At 39.5% G+C, this 22,599-nt stretch overlaps 1 protein-coding gene across 1 annotated transcript in view; it reads right to left on the bottom strand.

Annotated features, from left to right (window-relative positions):
• Window positions 1-21,829, bottom strand: part of dnah5l (dynein, axonemal, heavy chain 5 like) — a gene marked incomplete at its 5' end in the record, with an annotated part of 123,703 nt that extends 101,874 nt beyond the window's left edge. The window contains 31 exons of the mRNA XM_036522644.1: window positions 1,223-1,385; window positions 1,734-1,870; window positions 2,569-2,687; window positions 3,115-3,519; window positions 3,722-3,802; window positions 4,518-4,721; window positions 5,129-5,221; window positions 5,692-5,861; window positions 5,971-6,094; window positions 6,180-6,267; window positions 6,639-6,846; window positions 7,392-7,543; window positions 7,944-8,083; window positions 8,678-8,833; window positions 9,224-9,313; window positions 9,591-9,764; window positions 10,351-10,446; window positions 10,546-10,747; window positions 11,388-11,507; window positions 12,361-12,542; window positions 14,560-14,658; window positions 14,850-14,943; window positions 15,226-15,391; window positions 18,789-18,975; window positions 19,204-19,305; window positions 19,396-19,467; window positions 19,888-19,974; window positions 20,177-20,251; window positions 20,545-20,733; window positions 21,153-21,256; window positions 21,790-21,829. Of these exons, the coding sequence (XP_036378537.1) occupies window positions 1,223-1,385; window positions 1,734-1,870; window positions 2,569-2,687; window positions 3,115-3,519; window positions 3,722-3,802; window positions 4,518-4,721; window positions 5,129-5,221; window positions 5,692-5,861; window positions 5,971-6,094; window positions 6,180-6,267; window positions 6,639-6,846; window positions 7,392-7,543; window positions 7,944-8,083; window positions 8,678-8,833; window positions 9,224-9,313; window positions 9,591-9,764; window positions 10,351-10,446; window positions 10,546-10,747; window positions 11,388-11,507; window positions 12,361-12,542; window positions 14,560-14,658; window positions 14,850-14,943; window positions 15,226-15,391; window positions 18,789-18,975; window positions 19,204-19,305; window positions 19,396-19,467; window positions 19,888-19,974; window positions 20,177-20,251; window positions 20,545-20,733; window positions 21,153-21,256; window positions 21,790-21,829 (4,319 nt within the window). The remainder of the gene's footprint in view (window positions 1-1,222; window positions 1,386-1,733; window positions 1,871-2,568; window positions 2,688-3,114; window positions 3,520-3,721; window positions 3,803-4,517; window positions 4,722-5,128; window positions 5,222-5,691; window positions 5,862-5,970; window positions 6,095-6,179; window positions 6,268-6,638; window positions 6,847-7,391; window positions 7,544-7,943; window positions 8,084-8,677; window positions 8,834-9,223; window positions 9,314-9,590; window positions 9,765-10,350; window positions 10,447-10,545; window positions 10,748-11,387; window positions 11,508-12,360; window positions 12,543-14,559; window positions 14,659-14,849; window positions 14,944-15,225; window positions 15,392-18,788; window positions 18,976-19,203; window positions 19,306-19,395; window positions 19,468-19,887; window positions 19,975-20,176; window positions 20,252-20,544; window positions 20,734-21,152; window positions 21,257-21,789) is intronic.
• Between the last annotated feature and the right edge of the window lie 770 nt (window positions 21,830-22,599).

Here is a 22,599-nt window from a genome sequence, read left to right as displayed (position 1 = left end):
AGATCACATGGAAGAACTATTAAAAAACACAACTTAAAAAAAAATAGCTGACTGAGATAAATGTGCCAGTGGTTAGGAGGAGAGGTGGAGATTTGTGTGCATTTCCTGAAGACAATGCGATGTGTGGTTGCTTGTTTGCATTACTGACCGTACACATGAATTTGTGTGCATTGGAGTCCCTCTGAGACAGAGGAATATGTGCACATGACGTAAAGAGCTGGACTGAAGGTAGCAAGACTCTGCCCAAGGTCACTCAAATGGAAGAAGTTTTTGGAAGAAGTCACAGGCTTATATATCTGAAGGTCATACCCTGAACATGACACAGAACCTAGTGTGTCCTACAGTATCTATGCCACATTCTGGCAGCGTCATAGCTCTGTTCACATGTAATACGCATATGGGTGCATTAACAGTTTCTTAATTAGAGAACCAGGTTGCTATGTAATTGTTATGTTAATCTTTCCCTCTAAAAAAGAAACATTTCTTAAATCTCTGGAAAAGCTTGTTTTTTTAACTTGCATTCATCCTACCTGTTAATGTAAAAATTTTGAATTAAATATAACGCTTCTGTATTGCTCATGACTATAATACAATGCTAATGACCTAGCATTCTGTACTGTGTGTTTATTTGGCAAACACTCTTATCCTGAATGACTCACAAGACTCAGTGTTACACGATACATGAAATACACTCAATAGACATGAAGGTGAACAACTGCGCTAAAATAAAAATACAACCACACAAGCATAATGCTTCAAGATTATCATCAAGAGAAACACAATTCCTATATATTATTCTAAAATGAATGTAGAAGCAAATAATGATCTATGGGAGCAATGTTAAAATAAGGCATTGTGTTTTATGGTACCAAGGAATGATTCTTAAAAGCAACATTGATTTGTACCCTACTATCCTAAAGTACATACTGTACTGTGCAGTATCTACATGTAACCTTAGATCTGAAGAGCTTTACTAAAGTACAGGAGAATTCATTCAAGATAACACCTCAAATCTCATCATCACTAACCAGCTCTAGACTCCCATCAGCAGCTGTGAACAAACATTAAAAAATTGTTTCCATATTGAATGGGTCTCATTTATCGTTAGATAGACTTGTTCTCTGTAAAATATTAATCTCTGTTAAACTATCCCTTGGTGGAAATTCCCAATATATTCTCAATGGACAGAAGATCTAAATATGTAGGATCACACAAAATATACCTATTTTGGAAGTCTTGAAGTTCATTGTTGATCTTCTCTATATCAAGGTCACACCACTGTATGTCATAGTAGCCATTGACACTGTCAATGACTGAGTTGTAGAGGTTGTAAAGCTTCGACAAAAGAGCTAGCTCACGCTTGATTCTCTGAAGATCGGGATACTCTGTGAAGAACAAGCAGAAAGCTTCACAAACATGGGATACTGTATGTGAGAGGCACTTGCTACGAATACATTCTTAAAGAGGACAGGGAAGAGAGTGGGCACATCTGAAAATTATTTGAATTGAGAAAATTGCATAACTCTAAGGTGGTTATCAACAGCTGTCATAGTTATGTAAATGGCATGATTTTTATCAAGAACTTCAGTGTTCAGAGCTTAATATTTTTTATTAAAAACTACATTTTTTGTTCTGCATATAAGCCCTTACACATTTATATCTAAACATTGTGCTTTGGCTGAAATCTGTGTCATCTCCTTTACTGGCCTTTGTTTGGGGGGTAGCTTTGGTACCTTTCACAGTAAGGCCAAACAGCTCCTCTCCTCCAGAATAGGTGATATATTTCCTCCACAGCTCATCAAACTGGGCCTGGAAGGCTTGCAGCCGGTCACTGGCTTCATGTGGGGCCACACCCTCCACCCCAGGGCCACTGAGATCAAGGGGTTTTATTTTACACAGATCCAACCAGTCACTTCTTTTCAGCATGTGACACATTTATTATTTACATACTGCTGTGGTTTTCAACACAACCAGGAGGGGGCAGCAGAATCCCTGCAAAGCTAGTGGGTCTGGTCTCCATAGTTACAGTAAATATTTTCTCTTTATTGTGCCTTCTGTCATTATCACAGTGATCATTAAAGCTGGGTTCAACAGCACATGTATTTACAGGCCCAATATTATATCAGGTGGCATGTCAGGCATATTAATTTTAAACATGTTGTTTACATTTTGTATAATGATGCTCCTTTTCCAAAATTAAAATTCTCCCTACTAGCAGGGTTCTACCTCATCCCTATATATGCTATACAATGAAAATCATTTTTTGCACTTTCTACTTCATTAACTAATATAATTATTGTTAACTATCATCATGATCTCTGTTAATTAAAATCTTGTCATGAACTGCAGGTCTGACTGACATAAAATTTGCCATGCAAAATGTTTCAACAGCTCCTTATCAAATTCCCTCACTAGAAATGTGTAGGTCAGACAGCATGGGGCCCATAAACTTTTCTTACTTATTTCAGGTTGAATGAATGCGTTTCCAAAAAAAACTTATCTTCGTGCACTGTTACTGATAATACTTGTAATGTTATCTGTCAGTGGAAAACCTTTTAGTAACCTTACCGCTCATCATAATCAGAGTAAAAGGACTGAACAGACGTCTGAAAAGTCTCCACGCCAGCCAGCAAGTCTGCCTTCATCATGGGCTGAATCTTTACCAGCGTGTTCTGGGTTTGCATCACCTGCAAAATGCAACTTTTACCTGTCTGCTCAGAAAGTGAGTCTATTTGTGCAGTTAGTACTATCCTGCCGTTGCCAGGGCACCGCATCATTGCTCTGCCAACTTTGACACAGACTAAGGCCTTCAGAGTGGGGCAGTTATTGACGACTGGAGGGTAGCCTCTCCTGATTTCAAGGGCATGTCTATGTTGGTCTTCAAACAGAGCACTTAATTACTTAAGTTTGTACAGCCTTTTTGGTGTAATTTAATACTGAAGAAAACCGGGTAGCATCTAACAGGTCTGTTCTGTGAAATACATTCTGTGACTGGTATATTCAAAAAGGACACAAATAACTAATAATAAGAATTATTATTATTATTATTATTATTATTATTATATTTCACTCGGGGGGGGGGGCTTGAGTGAACTCTGTCTGCTCCCACCTCACCTGCGTGTTCAGGTTCTTCCAGGCGTAGGCCAGGCCATCGACCCTCTCTGCGTTGCCATCGTTGAAGAAGAGTTCGTGCCGGTTGAGCAGGGCAAAGGACTCCTCCACGGGTCCAATGGTCCTGTCGATCCATACCTCTGCCTCACGGACTTCCCGGAGCGCTGCCATGGCCCCCCTCACATCTTCCAGGTCCACAATGGGCCTCTGCAGACGCTTGCTGAGGCCGTCCACAAAGGAATAGATCTCAACCATGTCGGCTGAGGCCCGTCGGTTCAGTGCTGCGCCAAACGCCTGCTTCCAGGCACGGCACTCTTGGGTCAGGGAGAGCTTGAGGAGGTCTGTGTCAAACTGGACTGAGCCCACGGTGCACGAGGCGGGAAGGTCCTCAATCTGGGCCTCCAGCTTCTTCATGGGAGGAGGACCATTGGCGGTTAGTAAATAATCACACTTACATGATCATAACTGATCCCATGGGGACTTCTGGACTTTATATTTGGTAAGAAACTGAAACAATATTCTGGCCAAAAGGCAGAGGCAAAGTTTCCATTCTCCACAGGTTCAAGTTTGTTTTGAAGGTTGAAAATGAGTCAAGACAGACAACACTCACAGAGTAAGAGGCGATCTGAGCACTGAACTCTGGTAGTGATGGGCTGGTCTCCAAGAACTCTTTCACCTGCTCCTCTGGGTCCTGGGAGAACATAACATCAATAGCCGCATCTTACAGATACTGAAAACACCAACAGCTCTGAACTATGTTTTTTTAAAGAACTGTGTACACTAACTGGCTATATCGTTTAACTGGCCTCATCACTTCACAGTAACTGGCTCAGTCATCACATCTCAACATCTGCTTCAGCTTGCCTTTGCTGTAATGTCTGTAATACTTAAAGATTCTGTTTCAGGTCAGTAGTGGAGCCCTGTCCCTTGGTCATACTGGCAAGACCAATCAAACATGACTGTAGAATTCACCAAAATAGTGAACAGATACAGCTGGTGAGCCACAGAAAGCAGAGAAATCTCCTTTATTGGATGACTATCCTCAGTCTGGTTTTGATCGCATGTCAACTGATTGCCAATTCAAATAAGGCCCACCTATTAGCAGATTACATGTTTTTACTTGGCAACATCTGTAGCTACTATGACAGGGTTACCACTGTGTACTTCACAATGAATGACTTTCCCTGTAAAGCAAATTGATTCATGTCAAAATCAATCTCCTATCATCAGTTCCTATAATCATAATAATGTATCCTATTTTCTTTGGTGTACATAAAGTTATGACCTCAAACAAACTGCAATGCAAGCAACACTGGAAAAACGGCAGATAAACAGGTTTGGGACAGATATCTGTTCAGAGGTCAGTTTGTCCTCACTGGTCACAGCATCTACGCCTAGAGCCCCACCTGGTTCCAGAGGGTGGAGAAGTGAGCGAACTCCTCCAGTACATCGCCGGCATCTGCCTTCAGCGAGGACACAATGGACGCCAGCTGGACCACAACCTTGGTGACATCTTTGTGCTCACTCAGCTGCCGGTCGAATGGTTTCAACACAATCTGCTTGGTGGGCAGGCTGTCATCACCTGCATCCCTCACCGCCAGCTGTTCAGCCTGGGACAGCACATGGGGAGGATGTCACACTGCAAATAAGCTACATTATCTTAAGAATTAGTTACATTTAGCTTTTAATGAAACTATTACTTTGCATCATAAGAGTTAACTATGACTGTAATTTCCTAAATACTAATGTTACATTGATAAAACATGATGAACCACCCTTTCCAGTGGTTTCAATAAAACTGACAATAATACACAGTTTTGGCTAACGTTACATGGGAACCCTTGGGTGAATAGATATTAACTTGGTTCAACTGTTGAACGAGAACGAAATATACTGCTAATTCCTGATCACCATCAACCTTGGAAATGAGTTCCATGTAACCCTAACTCTTATTCCCCTGTCATTACATTCTTTGAGGTGCATGTTACCATGACAAGTAGCTGATGAGTGACTAGACCTGCAACTGTTTGTGATGGAGATGGGAAAATGTCCACAGTGGAACGTCCTTTGCCATTGCCAGCACAGTGCTCACAACTTTGTTGAGAATACCCTGAAATGCAAATAAATTACAAATGTAGGGAATGCTATTATCCAATAGATCACATTGTCCAAAGAGACAAGATAGTGCCTTTCCATCAGGATAACATTGACAGACATGTGTAATTGGCTGGTCTCTTTAGAGTTGGTATTGGGATACAGGTATGCCTTGGATTACTTCAAAGAATCAAGGCAACATTAGGTAATGGAATAGTGCCTCTAGTGTGTGTGACGTCATGCATTCAAGTTAGTTCTAAGCTGGCGTCATACTGATACATACTGATGGCAGAGATATTGCAAATGTACATTTACTGACCTATGAAGAACATATGATTTGCATATTTGTACATTATTGTACACAATTTGTACACCACTAACATGTGAATATTCAACACACAAAACAGTCATTCAGAGCATTTGAAACATCTTGGTCCCTGACTAAAAAGTCATTGTTCTCTTACAAATGATGAATACATAATCTACCTGAATTTCATCCAGGCTGGGCCTCATGACAATGTTGGGAATGGCCAGCTGGATAGCAGCCCTGAAGAGGGGGGCCTGGGCAGAGGCCCGGGTAAGCTGGGAGGACGCCTGATATTTGGAGCTGACCACATGAAGCCGTCGCCTGAGGGAGTCCAGGGACAACTTCGTAGCTGGAGGAACATGACATTACATGAAGCACCCAGGTACATATACCAAAATATGTCACTGATTTAGGTTCGAGTTTTGGAGAGTGTTGCAGTGGTCATTTTCCCTCCAGACCTTTGACCAGGGCATCTGTGTTCCTTTGGCAAAGCTGGCCCATCATGTTGTAGAATCTGCAGGGCAGGCAGGACTGGCAACGAGTCTTCTGCTTGGCATCTGGGTGCAGACACTGGAAAGAGTTCTGAATTATAGAAAAGAGAACAGTTACAGACAGCTTTGAAAGCAATGCAGATTAGCCTAAGCTTGCAGAGCCAGAGCAAACTCACCTCCAAGTTCACTGTTTCTGCTGGTTTCATTTTCCTTTTGAGGTCCTCAATCAGCTCAGACATGGACCGCTCTACCTGCTGGCTTTGACTAAGGCAAAAAGGAAACATACAATCAGTGTAATATACTGTTCAATCAGCTGTGAAGCTGATATATAAAGATATTTATATACAGAGGAACAAATATTAGTGTTCAGTCATGAGGGATACAATGTTTAAATGTTTGCTGATAAGAGCTGACACTTAAACGTTGGAGATTCGCTGACATGTCCTATAGTTATACATAAAGTGACTTATTTTCAGACAACCAGTAATAATAATTATTATTATTTAGTATTTTATTATTTAGACAATAATTCAGTGTTAAGTAGCCCACTGCAAAGTCCAGTCTTTGTTGTCTGAATTGAATTGAACTGAATTGAGAATGTTCCCCTGTGACCGCAGTGTTAGAGTAGAACTCACGCTCCAAGCGCCTGCCAAGCGACCTTAATGGTGCTCTCTGCCTGGCTCTGGAAGGCATGGGCCAGGACTGGCTCCTCCTCAGGAAGCAGCAGAAGGGGTGTGGAAGACATGGCCTGCAGAACCCTCTCAATTCGGCATTCCAGAGTGTCCCTGGCCACCTTTCCAACCTGTTCCAGCTCCCGCAGTGCACCATACACGTTCTCTATGACTGTCGTAAAAGAGACCGTTGGCTGTTCCCGCTGCTTTGTTGATACAAAGATGGCTAAGCATCTGCTCTCTAACATAGGGGATGTCTGGATGTAGATTTTGTCAGAATTCAGTTTGAGAGTCTTTGTTTGAGAGTCTTTGAACTTCCCACCTTCTGGAAATGTGGTGATTGATATGTTTGTGAATATGCTTATTTTGTTTACATCTGTCACAATTCAGAATGATTGGATCTACTCAAACTGAGATTGGATGAACTCAAACTGCAAGGACTTCAGCAATCTGTTCTTAGTAAATTTCTTAAGCCAAATTACATCTGGTCATCTCAAGTGCAGACATTTTAATTTGAAAGAATGGAAACCTAGCGACAAATTGTTCCAAACTATGTAGATCAGCACAAGGGTAAAAGCTAAATTCACCGATATGTTGCTGGGAAACTCCTTACTATTGTTTTTAGCTTTCTTTGAATATGATACACATACTTTATTTCATCATTTGTGCCATTATCCTGCTCTGCACAGATGATATGAGATGCAAATGCGGCCTTACATTTTCCTGTGTTGAGAGAGGTCCAGGACAGCATGGTCAGGCCGGGAGAGAGGGCGTCCTCGACGCGGCTGATAAAAGGATGCATCAGGGGCTGGAGGAGGGTGGGGATTCTGCTCTGGGCCTCCTGATAGTCCTCCAGCATCTCCTCAAGTCTAAGGGAGAGCATGTGGTCCTCTGAACAACATATACTTACAGCAGCATGGATGCAGTGCTGGGCTTTGGACTCTTAAACACTGTATTTCTAATGAAGCTAAAACATCCCAAATCACAGTTTGATACATGTTTAAACAGCCTAAATATGCTGCACAAACACTAGGTCATGCATGAGCCCATGACAAATGACATGATTGTTACTGTTTCATTGCTCAGCAGGTACCTTTCTCCAGGGCAACATTGCTTCTGAAATAGTTTCAACATTACATTTTTTTTACTTTATTAAATTGCATCAGTTCCAATAGCAATAGCAATATCAAACAGCAATAGCTAGCAGCCAGAAGCCAGCAGCCTCTATTCACGTATAACTGCCTCAACAAGGATCAGCTTTTCACTTACTGGACATGTAGGGCTTTCAGCTGGGCTTCATTGGCGTACATGTTGAGGATCACGTCTGGAACCTGAAAGCCCATTTTGTGCATGTACCGGGCTTCATGCAGCAACTCCGGAACGAGAGGGTCCAGATTGACAAACAGCTTCTGGAGAGGGGAAACCACACTGACTGAAAGACCTGGTGTCAATAAATGAGGCATAATGACACTCAAACATGTGGGACATGTATTTGCTTGTCTGAGCTCTGGGAAGGCAAATGAACACATTTGGCCAATTATTTACACAGGATCATGGTTTATTAGGTGCGGTTGTGTATTGTTTGAATTACTATATCTGTGAAATTTACAAGACTCACAAAGCAGCTGTTTCCTGCATTACCAATACTTTCAGTTGTCAATATCTGAACTTGAAATTATTATCTAACATTTCACTTAGATCTGCATTATTCTGAAGCATCATGACAAATACCAATTTGAAACAGAATCCAAGGAATGTGCATGGATGGATGCACTATTTTATATTTGACGTATATAGCAATTAGATTTTGGTCCTTATGGTTCAATAAATTATTGGTCAACATAGGTTTATGTAATTCAAATAACTATTCCAGGTGCCTTTCCAATGTGTTTCTCAGCAATTATAATCTGGTGAAGGTATAGTAGTAATTTACTTGTATTACTGTTGTACTGCATGGCAAGGTTATGCACCCTTGGTGGCAACACTTTTTTCTCCAGCAGTACCTTGGTTTCAGGTTGCCTGACGAGCAGAGAGGAGTTCAGAGCACGTCGGCCCCTCTCCACTTCCTGGCACCAGCCCCGGTGGTACAGCAGCTCATATTCCAACAGCACTGCTGCCATCTTGTTATAGGTACGGATAATTTTCTTCATATCAGGGACCTGCCCGGAAAAAAAGAGAGAACAGTTGGGTTCTTCAGCATGTTTACTGAACTACGGTAGTAGAGCCGATAAGACTCATATGACTGGCAACAGGAAACCTTAATTTCCTTTATTACAGCAGTAGCTATGATTGCTCTGGTCCAATATTTGTTAATATTAAGGGATTCACAGTAGTGTTATACTGATTATTTCTAAACAACAGTCAAAAGCACGGCAGCAGACCATCACAGTCTTCAACAACAAACTCATAATTACTGCATATTAACAGAACAGCCTATATCATCTCAAAACGAGTCATAAGGGAGCAGCAAAGGTGTGACTGTACCTGTAGCACATTCAAAAGAGAACCATTTTTTCATGGGAAGAAATAAGTGTCAATGTTAGAAATACCTTTATGATGTCAATTTTGTTTTTCAGGACCTTCATGGGTGATTCAATCTTTCTGAAGAGCTGTTGAGACCACATTATCTTTCCGGCTACCTGTGTGAATATATAGGGGGGAAATATAACCAAAATATTTGCCAACAAACTAGAAAACCAGAAGAGAGGCAGAAATAAGAATATCATATGCTGCCACAAGCAAATAATAAATTGTAGTATAATATTACAAGTTAATATTATGACTGAAACACAATAACTGGCTTCCTATTCTAATGAATGTAATTCAATTAATCACACATGAAAGATTCTTCTTCTTCTTCTTCTTCTTCTTATTGTTCGTAATGTATGTGATGAGTGTGGGAGCACACTGACTCACAGGAGGCATGTTTCGAGCGGTGGGGGGGTTGTCCCTTTGCTTCTGATAGTGCTTACGCACCAGCTCCAAATCTCGGCTGTAATGCTGCAGCACTGTCAGATACTTGTCTGTCAGGTCCAGCTGCTTCCCAATAACATTCTCAAACATCGCCAGTAGGTCCAGTATCCGTTCAGTCTAAGGAAAAAATGAGAGTAGCCACATTAAGTATTAAGTAAATTTTAATATTTAGAATGCAAACCATGTGAGCATGCATGGCCTTTCCTTGTGATTCAATATATGGTGATTCTAGTCATGTAGCTTTTTCCAAAATGGCATTCTTGGAAATGTTTTCAACTTGGAAGTGGCAAGATAGATTTTTTCCCAGACACTGAAACCAAAATCCTCATAAAACCCTTTGTAAACATTCTCACTACAGACAAAATATCCGTCTTCAAATGGCTATTAAATCACTGTACCCTCACTGTCATCCACACCAGCTATTCTTCACGTGTATATATATATATATATATATATATATATATATATATATATGTGTATATATACCTACTTTGCAGTTAGCCACATCCTGGTTAACTATTTTAATTGATGACACATCAATAAATCAGTTCAATTACGTTAATGGTGGATAAAACAATAAACATACAACATGATTCCTCATTTACAATCATAATTAAATGATCATTAATAAAATTACATTGCAGACCATTTAGTGTCATGACAATGACACAACAGAGATTATAAAAGGACAATGAAGACTTACAGTTAGTGATTGTTCGAACCAATAGTCAAGCAGTGACTGCAGAGACTGATACAGCCCGTGGACCTGGTATCTGAACTCTGTGTAGTCATCGTCAAACTAAGCCAAGGAGAGAGGCAAGTCAATATCAGTGTGCAGTTTTACAATTTGATGAAGAACAAAGCCTGATTGCAGAAAATTTTAGATAAGTACTGGTACCTCCAACTTGCGATGGTCCAGCACGTTGTAGGCCTTCGACTTGGTGCTGGTCACTATAGTCTGATAGCGAACGTAGATCTTCTCAATGCCCTCAATCTTCAGGTGCTGCAGAGCAGACAGGCTGTCTATGGTGGAGGTAATGTCTGCAATCTTGTCCAGGCGCTTACAGAATGTGTCAAACTTTCCAAAGATGTAGTTCTCACTGTGACAGAAAAATGCTGTTGGCAACAAGGCAGACTGGGCACAGGGATGGAGTGGAATTCACCATCTTATTTCAATAATCCATTTGATGTTGATTCTAACGAGGTTTATTTTCTTTATAAAGATGCAAATATTATTCATCATTTCTCTGCAAATTATTTTCAGGAAAGTTTTTCATTCAATTTAGCTGGCCAATAGGCTCATTACTTTTTGTTGTCATGAAAATGTTCATTGTCCATTAGGAGTTTAATATCCAAACACTATATGCAATCATTGAAATAATTCAGCCAAATCCCATTGGACAGTATATATAGATTTGTTTTGTTTTTGTTTTTCACAATTTATGAATCAGTTTGTCTTCAAATTTTGGTTAATTTTTGAAGATTTAATTAACAAGAGATGGCAAAAACAGAGGAAAACAGAAGACCAATAAAAACCCCATTTCCTCAAAACTCATTCCTGCGGGTTTGGATAGACAGGCTTTTTCCACCAGGAAAATATAGCGATAGAAACATATTTTAGGTTGAATTGTTCTAAATTTTGGTGATTTCTGGGCCAGTGTGATATGCACTGTGAACGCTGATAACCTACAGAGTTCTTAGTTTGATTTTTTATATGTATTGTATACTGGCAGAACTTACCTGAACTCAAACTGCTTGTCATTTGGGTTCTCATGGAGTTTCTCTCGGACACGATGGAAGCAGAGTTGATACTCATGGTTGAGCTGAGAACATTCTGTGATCCTTTTCAGAAGCTCATGTCTAAGAGACAACACCAGACATTTGAAAACAATAACAATATCGACAATTACTGATGGCAAATCTTTATGGGAATCTTCACAATAATCCAATAATGACCATTTAGGATGGCAATCTTTACAACAACCCAATATGGCTATTTACATTAAAACACTGGAATAGATTTCACCCAGACTTCAGAAGTAGAACCTTCATCAGAACAAACATCCTTTATCTGATCCTACAGCATATTAAACTGTCCTCTGTCTGACAGGATTGTTTCAAATGGAGAGTGTTTTCCTTGTTCACTTAGCCAAATTAAGGTGGATTATTGTATCATTTTAGTCCACAAATCTCATTAAGTACAACATTATGGTTGAATCCAAATGGACTGAGAACAGTTCAGCACATATGGTAACACAGTGAAGGTATTCTTTATGAGCTTCCTTTGTAATGCAAACAAAATAATCCATATGCAGAATGTTCTCTGGATGTTAGTTATGTAAGGAAGTGGGGCTTTGAAAGTATGGGAGTGGTATGGGGAAGTATGGGGTATTGTTTGTTTCCACATGGGTGCTATCATGACAAAAACTCAGCATATGCAATGTGTCAGATTGTTCCAAACCTCAAGCATCCCCACCATTTTTCCAAGGACAGTCTCTTGAGTGTTTTTCCTGTGCTTCCTTCCAACTTTGAATTACATCTTTTACATAAGATCTGTATAGAGCTGCATAGAGCTATATTTTCTAGCAGAATTTCTCTATTTCAAAACTGATGTCTATGAACCTATGAATGTGTGTTTATGACAATACCCCTAATAAGGTGAAAGAAACCTCACATTAGAATATAGCACATAATACACTGCATGAATAAGTACCTGTCATGGTCCCAGACCTTGGTTACACCCTTGCAGAGGTAAGCCTTGCAGGTGCTGATCATTTGGTTGGTTATCTTGACAAAGAGTGAGGTCATGTGCTCGGAGGTGTTATAGTATTGGGAAATGCTATGGATCATGCGGATGCTGTTCATCAGTCTGGGGATGTGCTCCAGCATGCTGGTCTAGAAGGAAGCAATGTTACCTTTACATTACTCCAAACACAGCATTACTGCTATAAATTATGACAAATGAGTCTGACGGAAAGGTGACTTGACTGTAACCTGCATGTAGAATAGTGTAGTTTATTAGTTTATTTAACAGGGATGATGTAAAACACATTAGTTGCACCGGAGTTCATCTGCTGCATCTGCTGTTCCTGGGCAGGAAGCACATTAAAACATTAAAATACAGCATAAGCAGGAAACATAACATACTGACTTAATGTACAACATTCATAGAGAAATAAGGACAGAAGGAAAAAACAACAATATTACATTTATCATGCACTAGCAGCCAAAACAAAGCCAAATGTTGGTGTCTACATGATTTATTGGTCATGAGCCAAACTTTTCCTCTTGATTATACATTGTGAAACTTGGGTTCTCTGTTGTTAGTGGGTATTGGATTCCATTTGCCTTGACTGTGAATGGTGTTTGTCAAAATGCTGTATTCTTGAACTGTACCATACAGTCACTTCCAGCTGAAGCCCTTGTCTCCCTACTACTGTCCCTTGCAAGAGATCTTTTTAGTGGAAGAGGTGCCAGATCATGGATAAGTTTGTACATCAGAAAAGCATTTGAAAAAATATGAGACTGTCAAAGGTCAACAATCTATCCTTCTTTTCAATGTTACAGTGATAATGACTCCTTGTTTGTTTTTTATCTAGAGTTTTTAAGGTTTTTTTGTAGAGGATGTATAATGGTTTGAGTGTAGTTGCCCCTGTCTGGGACAAGCTTGTACTGCAGTAGGATAAATGAAATAAGACCATGGGGTATACAAAAAGCTTTGCAGCAGAGACAGGAGGTTGGTGTTGGATGCATTTAAAATTCATCAAATTGACTTTGACATTGCTGTCAAACTTTTTAACTTGTTTCTTAAAGCACAAGTTGGAGTCAATGATGATACCCAGATATTTAAAGTACAGAACAACATTTACAACCTCTCCATTAACCAGTATATTTGGTGGTCGTGTGTGATTAATCTTGAGGGAGAAATACTAGGAGTATGAAAACCATTCTGCTACCTTGTTCAAAAGCTTTGAAGTAAGCTTTGAAACATGTCATTGTGTAGTCTTAGCATGGGTATAAATAACTGTGTCAACTGTGTACATATGGATGTTAACATCTGTACAAGCTGAAGGGAGATCATTAATATATAAACTCAATAAAATATGCCCCAGAATTAAAGCCTGTGGAACACCAGTGGAACAGTCAGCAAAATATGGACATTTGTCATTGATTCTTATGCACTGCTTTCTAACAGTGAAATATGGCTCCATCCATATTAATGCATTAACAGAGAAGATATATAGATATAAGATAAATATTTGACAATAAGTGAATATTATGTTTTAGTATAATATTAAGCTGCATATGATGGAGAGGGAAGTGGCTTTATATTTATTATAATAACCTTAAAATAAAAGCATGGCTCTTCCTCCTTCCCCTGACAGTGTTCCAGCTGTAATGCCCAAACCAATTGCTACCTAGACCCCTGGTGCAGTAGAGTTGGGCTGGATGACTGTCTCTTTGCCAATTAATTAGGGAAGAAAAGGCCACGCAAACATCCAACCAGCAGTTGCCTTGCCTGTCAGTGTTCATTCTAACCAATCTAATCTGTCTCCTTATCCAGGGTCCAATGATAATATTGACATCCAGTGGAGAAAATAATGCTGTTTTATTTTTGTGACAAACAGGATTTCCTGTACTTTTGCATATGGGTTACTAAGGGTGAGAAGCAGTGAATTTTGAGGTATGTAGGTAAAGATGGCATGTGCAAGTGAATGTAAGCAACCATTACACAAGTCTGTGGTATTATTAACAACACCAGCAGTTTTGATGGTGTCGTTATTTTGTTTTTGGGACGCTCTTTTATAAAAATGAATTTTTACAAATCACAACATTTCACAAATGAGATTCTGTGTCCATTAGAACACCAGCACAAGGGCATGTTTCCTTGTTTCCCTATTTAAACACTTACTGGAGTACATCTTCCAAGAGGGCCAAAAAATTTCTCCAGTGTGTACAGGTACTTCACGTTGTCTTTTGCCTCATTCGCTGCATTGGTTATGCTGCCATCCTTTGGAAGAAAATGTTACTATTAGAACAACATAAAATATTACTGTTACTACAATAATTAACTAGTACACATGACTCACAGTTATATAAAACAATCAAATTAAAAAAAATTGAAATATCACTGAATGTTTTGTTGTGATTTGACTAGACATCATAAAATGTGAAACTCAGAGGATGTTTTATTGGACTCACCATCTCTTTCCAGCTCCTCAGGGTCTTGGACTTGGCAAGCTGCAGGACTCCCATGACTTTCTTCACATGAGAACTTCTAATCTCATCCAGAAGGCTGAAAAAATAAAACCAGCCATTTTTTTTCTGAAGAGCTAGCCTACACTCATTCCATCACTGTCATCCAGTATCAGCTCACACTTGTATTTCAGGCATAAATACAAGAAATATAATATATTTTATTAGTAAAGAAACTCTCCTGCCATATGGGAAAGTTGATATCTATTATTCTCTAGTCACACCTTGATGGCAGCTTCAGCCAAAAATGTTGCCTCCTTATGACAGAAAGTACATCTTTAGAAGGAGTGAATGTGGGTTTCACAAATGGCAAGGGGCTTACCTGTTAAAAGTGGCCATTCGGCTTTTCCAGTGTTCCAGCTCCGCTGAGGGGCCAATATCGTCAGTTTCTTTCCTCATCTGTTCACTCTCAGTCAGGACCTGCTCAATCTGGTGGGCCCAGTGCAGGAGCTCTCCCTCCAAGGTCTCCACCAGCTCAGAGTTACAAGCTGAGAAAGAGAGAGAGAGAATGCCATAGGAGGAAACCCACCAACTCCTTGTTAAGCATAGGACTAATCTGCAAATGTTCATAATCAACCCAACTTGCCTTCCTTTCACTGCAATTAGTAGCAGCAGCATTGTGCTGTCATTTAGCAGATGCTCATGTCTGAAATATCTTCTTGAATATGTACTTTATATATGGACATATTGCATATTGTATATTGGTCCTCGAAACATAAAGTACAATTGGTCATTTCAAAGCAATCAAACAAGAAAATAGCAATGTATGACTGCTGTCTGTACTATCTAGTTTGTTAGCAATCTAAAATGAATAAGAATACAATTAATAATATCAAACACGAGAGAAAGCTCTTGTGAAGGTTTACACCTCTACACAACCTGGAGCTCCTAGCTGGAGACTGGTATTTCTCATTTGTTAAATCTTAACTATGTAACAATTTAATGTGCATTAGAATCTTACACTGATTTAAATTTGATATATTTTCCATGTATTTGCTGTATTTTTTCCGGATGTACAGATGTACATCTGCATCATCAAATTCTTTCAGGCAGGATGTCGCTAAATTTTGTTTAATGTAACAGGGTCTGTAACTGGTGGCCAAGGGTTTAGTGGAAGATTGTAGAACTGCATTAGTTTGAGGCACCTGTTCAAGGGATGCTATTCAGTGACACAAGGGTGCAAGCACACACAATGACTCATTGCGCAGATTTTGCCTTCATGTCAATTTGGTTCTGTGACTGCCATGCAAAAACAAATGATCACAGCCTTGACTTGTGGAAAGTACCTAAGCCTACACATATTAAAAATAGCTACCAAGCAACACATGTGCAGTAGCCTTTTCACAACTACCAGCTAATGTTGCCTATGTGGGCAGTGCTGTACATTACAAAAAGTACACTGTGAAATGCAGAGTTTGAACTATGTTTGACTTATTTAAAAATAAATAAATAAATGTTGAGGATAAGTGCATAAATAATTGATCCTCTTTCAGTCTGGGCTTGCAGCAAGGTTAGCTCTGGGCATGATTCAGAAGCAGCCATGAACTCAATGAGGGGCAGTGCAGGTAGGTCAGTAGAAATAGCAGTGACCATTTCAGGCTCCTCATTCATGTTTATATTAATTGAGGGCAGAGGAAGTCTGGATTAACAGTTTGAAGCCTGCTTCTGTTTCCCTAGTCAGTAAATTGCATTATATGTGAAAAACATCCAAATGGGAAGACTATCTGGAAACTCTCATCCCTGCGCATCCAATGCCTTTGGTAGCCAGCAAAGTTGTTTGGGCCTCATGGTCGTTTCTGAGCATAAAATGTCGACACCAAAGTAAGTTCTCCATTCAACAGCCCAAATGTAGTCAAAGCTTCTTTCTCTACTGTCAATTACTTTCTTTCGGCAGGAGACAAAGACAACCATTCTATTCCCACCACCTGAGTGTATCTAGGTTAGCACTCTACCCAGACCATAGTCAGATGCATCAGTTGATCAAAAGGTAGGCAGAGATGGACCAAAGCACTAGCACCGGCTTCTCGCTCACCTGTGCCTTAAGCTTGTTGAAACTGAGTTCAGCTTCTACGGTCCAATTAAAAGTGCCTGTCAGTAGCAGACCAAAGAAGAGCATGCAGTGGCTCTACCACAGTAGTTAGGCAAAAATTTACTGTACTAGGACATTTATCTGAGAAATGAGCACAGTGAAGCTAAACCACGTGGAGCAGGTGCATCAATGGTGGCTGTGATGTAGTCACTGTTAGGCAGGATTTTTGAGAAATTTAAGACTTTTTTGATTGAAATGACTTTTCCACATGTTAAATTACAGGCCTGCTTTTGTCAAATAGCGAAGTACAAGTCTATGGTTTGCATCATGCCCTGCCTGGGAGGCACTGTAGATGATTATATCTTCTAAATAGTTCTTAACCCCTACAAAATCTTTCAGCATTGTTAGCTTACTTTTTTTGAATATGAACGACACCAATCCATATGGGACATGACAGTACCTGGATACTCTTAACCTCTGCTAAAGCTTTCAGCACTGTTACCATAATTTTTTGGCACTGTGGATGGCGCAGCTGACAATCCCGAAAACACCGTCATGCGGGATAAAAGCCATAATATCTTGACTGTCTATATGTAACGGCAGCTGGCAGTAATCACAGGTGAGATCAATTGTTGAAAATACAGATGCCCCCCTCAATTTGCTAAAATCTTCCTCCATATGAGACAAAGGATGTTGATCGATTATTAAGGCCTTGTTAGGATCACGTAGATCAACACACATCCTGATTCCACCTCCTTTCTTCTGCGTACCAACTATTGTGGAAATCCATGGTGATGTATCGATTTGCTCAATTATTCCAGCCCCCAGTAATTTTGTCAATTTGTCATTTTGTCTGACATAAATCTATTATGTGCATGGGTCATTAATACAAGTTCAAGGACTACCACCTCTCATACCCCTTTGTTAGCTGAATGGCTGACTTTACAGAAACGTCTGATCTTTCCACACATGTTGCAGTAGCATTGAGAGCTACCAGCTAGATCTAGAACATTCAATAGAACATTCAATAGTTCAGCAATGCACGAGGAGGACATGACAGTTACAGCTTGAATTGGTTCACTTCAATTAACTTAACTAAGATGACACCAAAGTGTCTCTATATATGCCACTCGTACACCAACTCATTTACTCATTGCTAGCTATATTTGTCATTATGTAGTTCCAAGCTAGGTAAAATTAGGCTGGTTGACTACCTAATGTATACGGTTTTACCTTGCATGAAGGACATCTGTGATACTTCTACATTATTGTCATAATCCGCATAACTCACAAAGATATTCATTCATTCAATCAACCACAACAGGTCATTTGACGGTAGTATAACATTGTCAGGAAATGTTAGCAAGCTAGCTAAATGATTTTAGCTAGGTGTGCTAATTAATCCTGAATCCTAAAGTTTGCTAATGCATATGATCACCACGATTGATTGCTGGTGATCAGCTCAAGTCCCTCTGTCTGCAGCCAAGCTTCTCAGACAGGTAAGATGTGAAATATGGCATTCCTATGTCGACAAATGTAAATAAAAATCTCACTAGCATATGTGGATGACAGATATGTAGCCAGCTTTGATAATTTTTCTATAACTGTAGGTGTATTAATGTAGTTGTTCAAGTGTGAATCTAGATGTTATTTTATGAATGATTAGGGGCAATTTTATATTTGTAATTGTTTGTTTCAGAATCAGAGGGGGCAGCCAAAGAACCATTCTGCCATGTTAATGCAAAGGCACAATTTCATCTCACAGACTAATGCATAATTAATGAAGCATATCTACTAAAATATGACAATCAAGAAAAGTAATTTTCAGAAAACTTTTGCAGTGATCTCAACTCTACCTGCTGCAGTGTAGTCTGAGGGGCTTAGCAGATTGTCCAAGTTAAACCCAGTCTCCCCTAGATGCAGCTGGAACTTTCCCTCCATGTTTTGCCTGGCAGAGGATAGGCTGCAGACAAACTTGTCCACTGAGCTGAGGAAATCTTGAACATGAGCACTCTTTGGTCCTTCCTTCACTGCACCCCAGTTCTGTAGGGTGAAAGCTTTAAAGTTATTGTGGGTCCAGGAGCACTAAGGGTCTGAAGGTACCTAGATAGTCACAATTAATTTCAAGGTACAGTATGAATTAATTGCTTACTGAAAGATGTGATTGCTGTGTCCAATTAAACCCTTTCCCTGGCATTCTGTATGGTTTTCTTCTTCATACAAAGCTAGATGCCCATAATTGTATTATTTTCTTGACTGTGAGTCTAATACCTCTTGAGACTTGAGTGCAGGCAGCATGACTTGAGAGAGCAGCTTTTCTAAACTGTGCAGAATGTTCCCATTGGAGCAGTCAAGCATTCCAAAATTCACCTCCTATAATGAAGCAGAAGTGCTGGTGATGTTGCAGTCATTGGTGCATAGTCTAAAGACACTTGAACAATCACATTTGAAAGCACTGTTCACCTGGGACACATTTGCAGTTGTTATGCCCTTCTCTGTAGTTCTGAGGAAAAACAAACACGTTCCAAGTAATCCCTGCAAAAAAAAAAAAAAAAAAAAACAGGTAACACAATGGACGATTAACAGGGTCAACTTTAAAACAAACTTTATTTTGAATGCTATGTCATGTCATGTGAATGTTCACATTGATAACATATTGTTTACATTCACTGTATTTTGTATCCTTTAAAAATTGAGTGGTTGACCTACTACATAATAAATGACAGATGTGATCACAGGGCAGTTTCTAGGGGAAAAGTGACAAATAGAAAGATTTTTGTATTTTACAAATACCTGACTCTCAGCTTTTGAAAAAAGAATATAATGTCTTTTTTGTCTATCATATTCACTGTTGGATTAACTCAATCACAAATCAATGTGTTCTTTCAGTTCATGCCTGGATTGTACTGTATGAGAGAAGGGTTGGAGAGTTTTCATTAACAAACAGACACTTGCCTCAGCAGAACCGGTTGTCACAAATAGCTTCTTCTGCCCCTGGGCAGAAATGGCCATGTCTGACCAGGAAAGGTGGGTGGGGTGTCTCTGAGGACAAGGAAATAGGAACAGTGAATTTTTAAACCAGGTACTATTACCATGGGAACAGTGACAAAACAGTACACAGTGCAATCCATTGTTATCTGTTTTAACGGTACTGGTGCGCTTCTTAGACAAAAAGTAAGATAGACAGTCAGAAATGGTTTTGCTTCCTCTGAGTGAACAAAGGTCTGTTAGAAGAAGACATTACCGATTTGACTTCTTGATAAAAGAAAAGCAATCTCTTTGATCCATTTGGTGCAAAGAATTCTTCAATCAGGTTGAACTGTAGAGAGAGTAAAATATTATCCATTATTTTATGGAGCATTGAATGTGATAGAGCACTAATGTGATCCAATCTTTTGTCACCTAACAAGGAATAATCCTGCCCACACAATGTCATAATCACTTTATTAAACTGTGGTTGGCAAACCGAATATTGTCTCAAAGGAAAGAATTGCTATCAAATTGTACATCAGAAACTGTAGCATGTAAATGGATCATTGTTTTCACAAACTATACACACGGTATTCACAAGCTATACACACAAGCCACCCTATGAGAAATTCCAAATCCTACCTTGTCATCGGAAATGAGCACCTCCTCCACCTCAGCCTCCCCCAGGCTGACACCATCCGCAAGCTTGGTGATGAGATACTTGTGCCGGGCGTCAAGCATGGCCCGCCGCTCATCCTTGGCAGCCTTTGCCTGCTTGGCCATCTCTCTTCTGGCTTCATTGGACAATACAGCTGTCCGTTTGCCAGAAGCCTAAGGCAGTGAGACACAGTCAGTACCGGAGGGCTAAAGTCCTGGATGTGGTTTTTAGCCAACATTTATGGACTTCCTTTTATGATATTAGATACTTTGTGCAGCATGCACATTCATTTATATTTATTGTATTTATCTTTCCCTTTAAACATTATCTGAGATGCAATTCAATAATCCCTGCGAATGTAAGGCTGCAATATGATACATTTCAAAGGAAATAAATGATAAAAGACTCATTAACTTTGCAGCAAACTTCAAGAATTGGCTAGTCTTCATTGATGTATAGCAAAAGAAAGACATCCCATAGTATCACATGTTGAAAGAAAAATTGCGCTAGCATTTTTTAAAAAAAAAAATATTGTACCTATTGTGTATTCTCTGTGTACTTTTGGTGGAATTTTTTTTTTGTAAGCACTCACCACGGTGGTGGTAGAGGGAGAGGATATGGCAGAGGCCACAGTGTGACCAGTACTTCTTGGTTTTTTGGCACCTATGCGTCTGTGTCCTGTGATTCCCATCTCAGCTGATGGTAACAAAACATTTGTTGCAGTTATTCACCTCTAGAGGAATAAATCAGCTGTCATTCGCATAGGTGATATTTTACAAGTCCACCAAGATGACATTATGTATTTACTTATCAGACAAACCTCTATCTTTGTATTTTATATTTATACAATTGAATACTTATTGTGGTAATTCCAACTGAGTACCTTGCTGAAGGACACAATGTCAGTGCCCTACCTGGAAATGTCTAACCTATACCCTGTCTAACCACACTGCTACTAAATATATGCAATTACGTCAATCCACTGCTCAGAAAAAGAAAATCCACTCTAGTAGCTTTATTGGAAACATAACACTACAACGTAAATGGTTTATGCTTTTATGTTATATTTTAAGTATTTCCCATTTATCAGCATATCCAGGCTGCCTTAATAATTTCCTTCACAGTGCTGTTTTGTTGTGTTGTCTGACATGTTCACTATCTTCAATTAAATTAAACATTATTTATTATTATTAAATTTAGACTGTAGTAATAGCATCCCAGTGACATACCCCTCTGAATGTTGATGAGTGGAGGGTCAATGTCCTCAATAGCAGATTGAAGTGCAGTGGGCTCATTTTCCCCTTTCTTCTCAGCCTCCGACTTCTCAGGCTCCTCGTCTGCGTCTCCAGTGTTCTGCTGATGCTCATTCCCAGGATCAGAGCTCTCCCACTGGGGACCACTACATTCTTCTTCCCCTGAATTCACCCTCCCATGATCAGACATCTGCAGCAACACAAAGATTGTAACTTGCTTCCCATAACAGATTCACACCCATACTGCAATAGTTAGACATGGCATGCTTAAATGGAACTGAAATGGGACAATATCTACAGATATTTTGATGAATAAGAAAAATAAAAAAATTGATCAATTGCATCAGGATGTCATATCAGATCAATCTGAAAATTAACAGGCCAAGTATTGAATCATGTAACCGCTGGCATTATGTATGTTTCCATAGTAAAATGCTTTGACATTCTCAAGTTGCAGTTTATTTATGGGAGCTGTTATATAATATTCTCATCTGTCTTTGGCTGGAAATAAAAAGAACACTTTAACTTGAAAACTGTATCAGCAGTTTTCACACTGACAGCTAGTCATCATGGCTGAATACAGAGCTCACCCATAAAATACAAACATGACATGTACAAAGTAATCTACTGGTAGAAATAGCAGTCAGGTCCCACTCATAGTCTGAATTCACAGTGTGTACATAGACACATCAACTCACTGAAACATTGAACTGAATTACTGAACTCCAACTAAAAGACATAACAAAATACAAACACAGAAAACAAATTATCAACATTGGAAACAAG

The sequence above is a fragment of the Megalops cyprinoides genome, chromosome 2 (genome assembly GCF_013368585.1).
Source record: "Megalops cyprinoides isolate fMegCyp1 chromosome 2, fMegCyp1.pri, whole genome shotgun sequence".
NCBI lineage: Eukaryota > Metazoa > Chordata > Actinopteri > Elopiformes > Megalopidae > Megalops > Megalops cyprinoides.
This window is presented reverse-complemented; position numbering and strand designations above follow the sequence as displayed.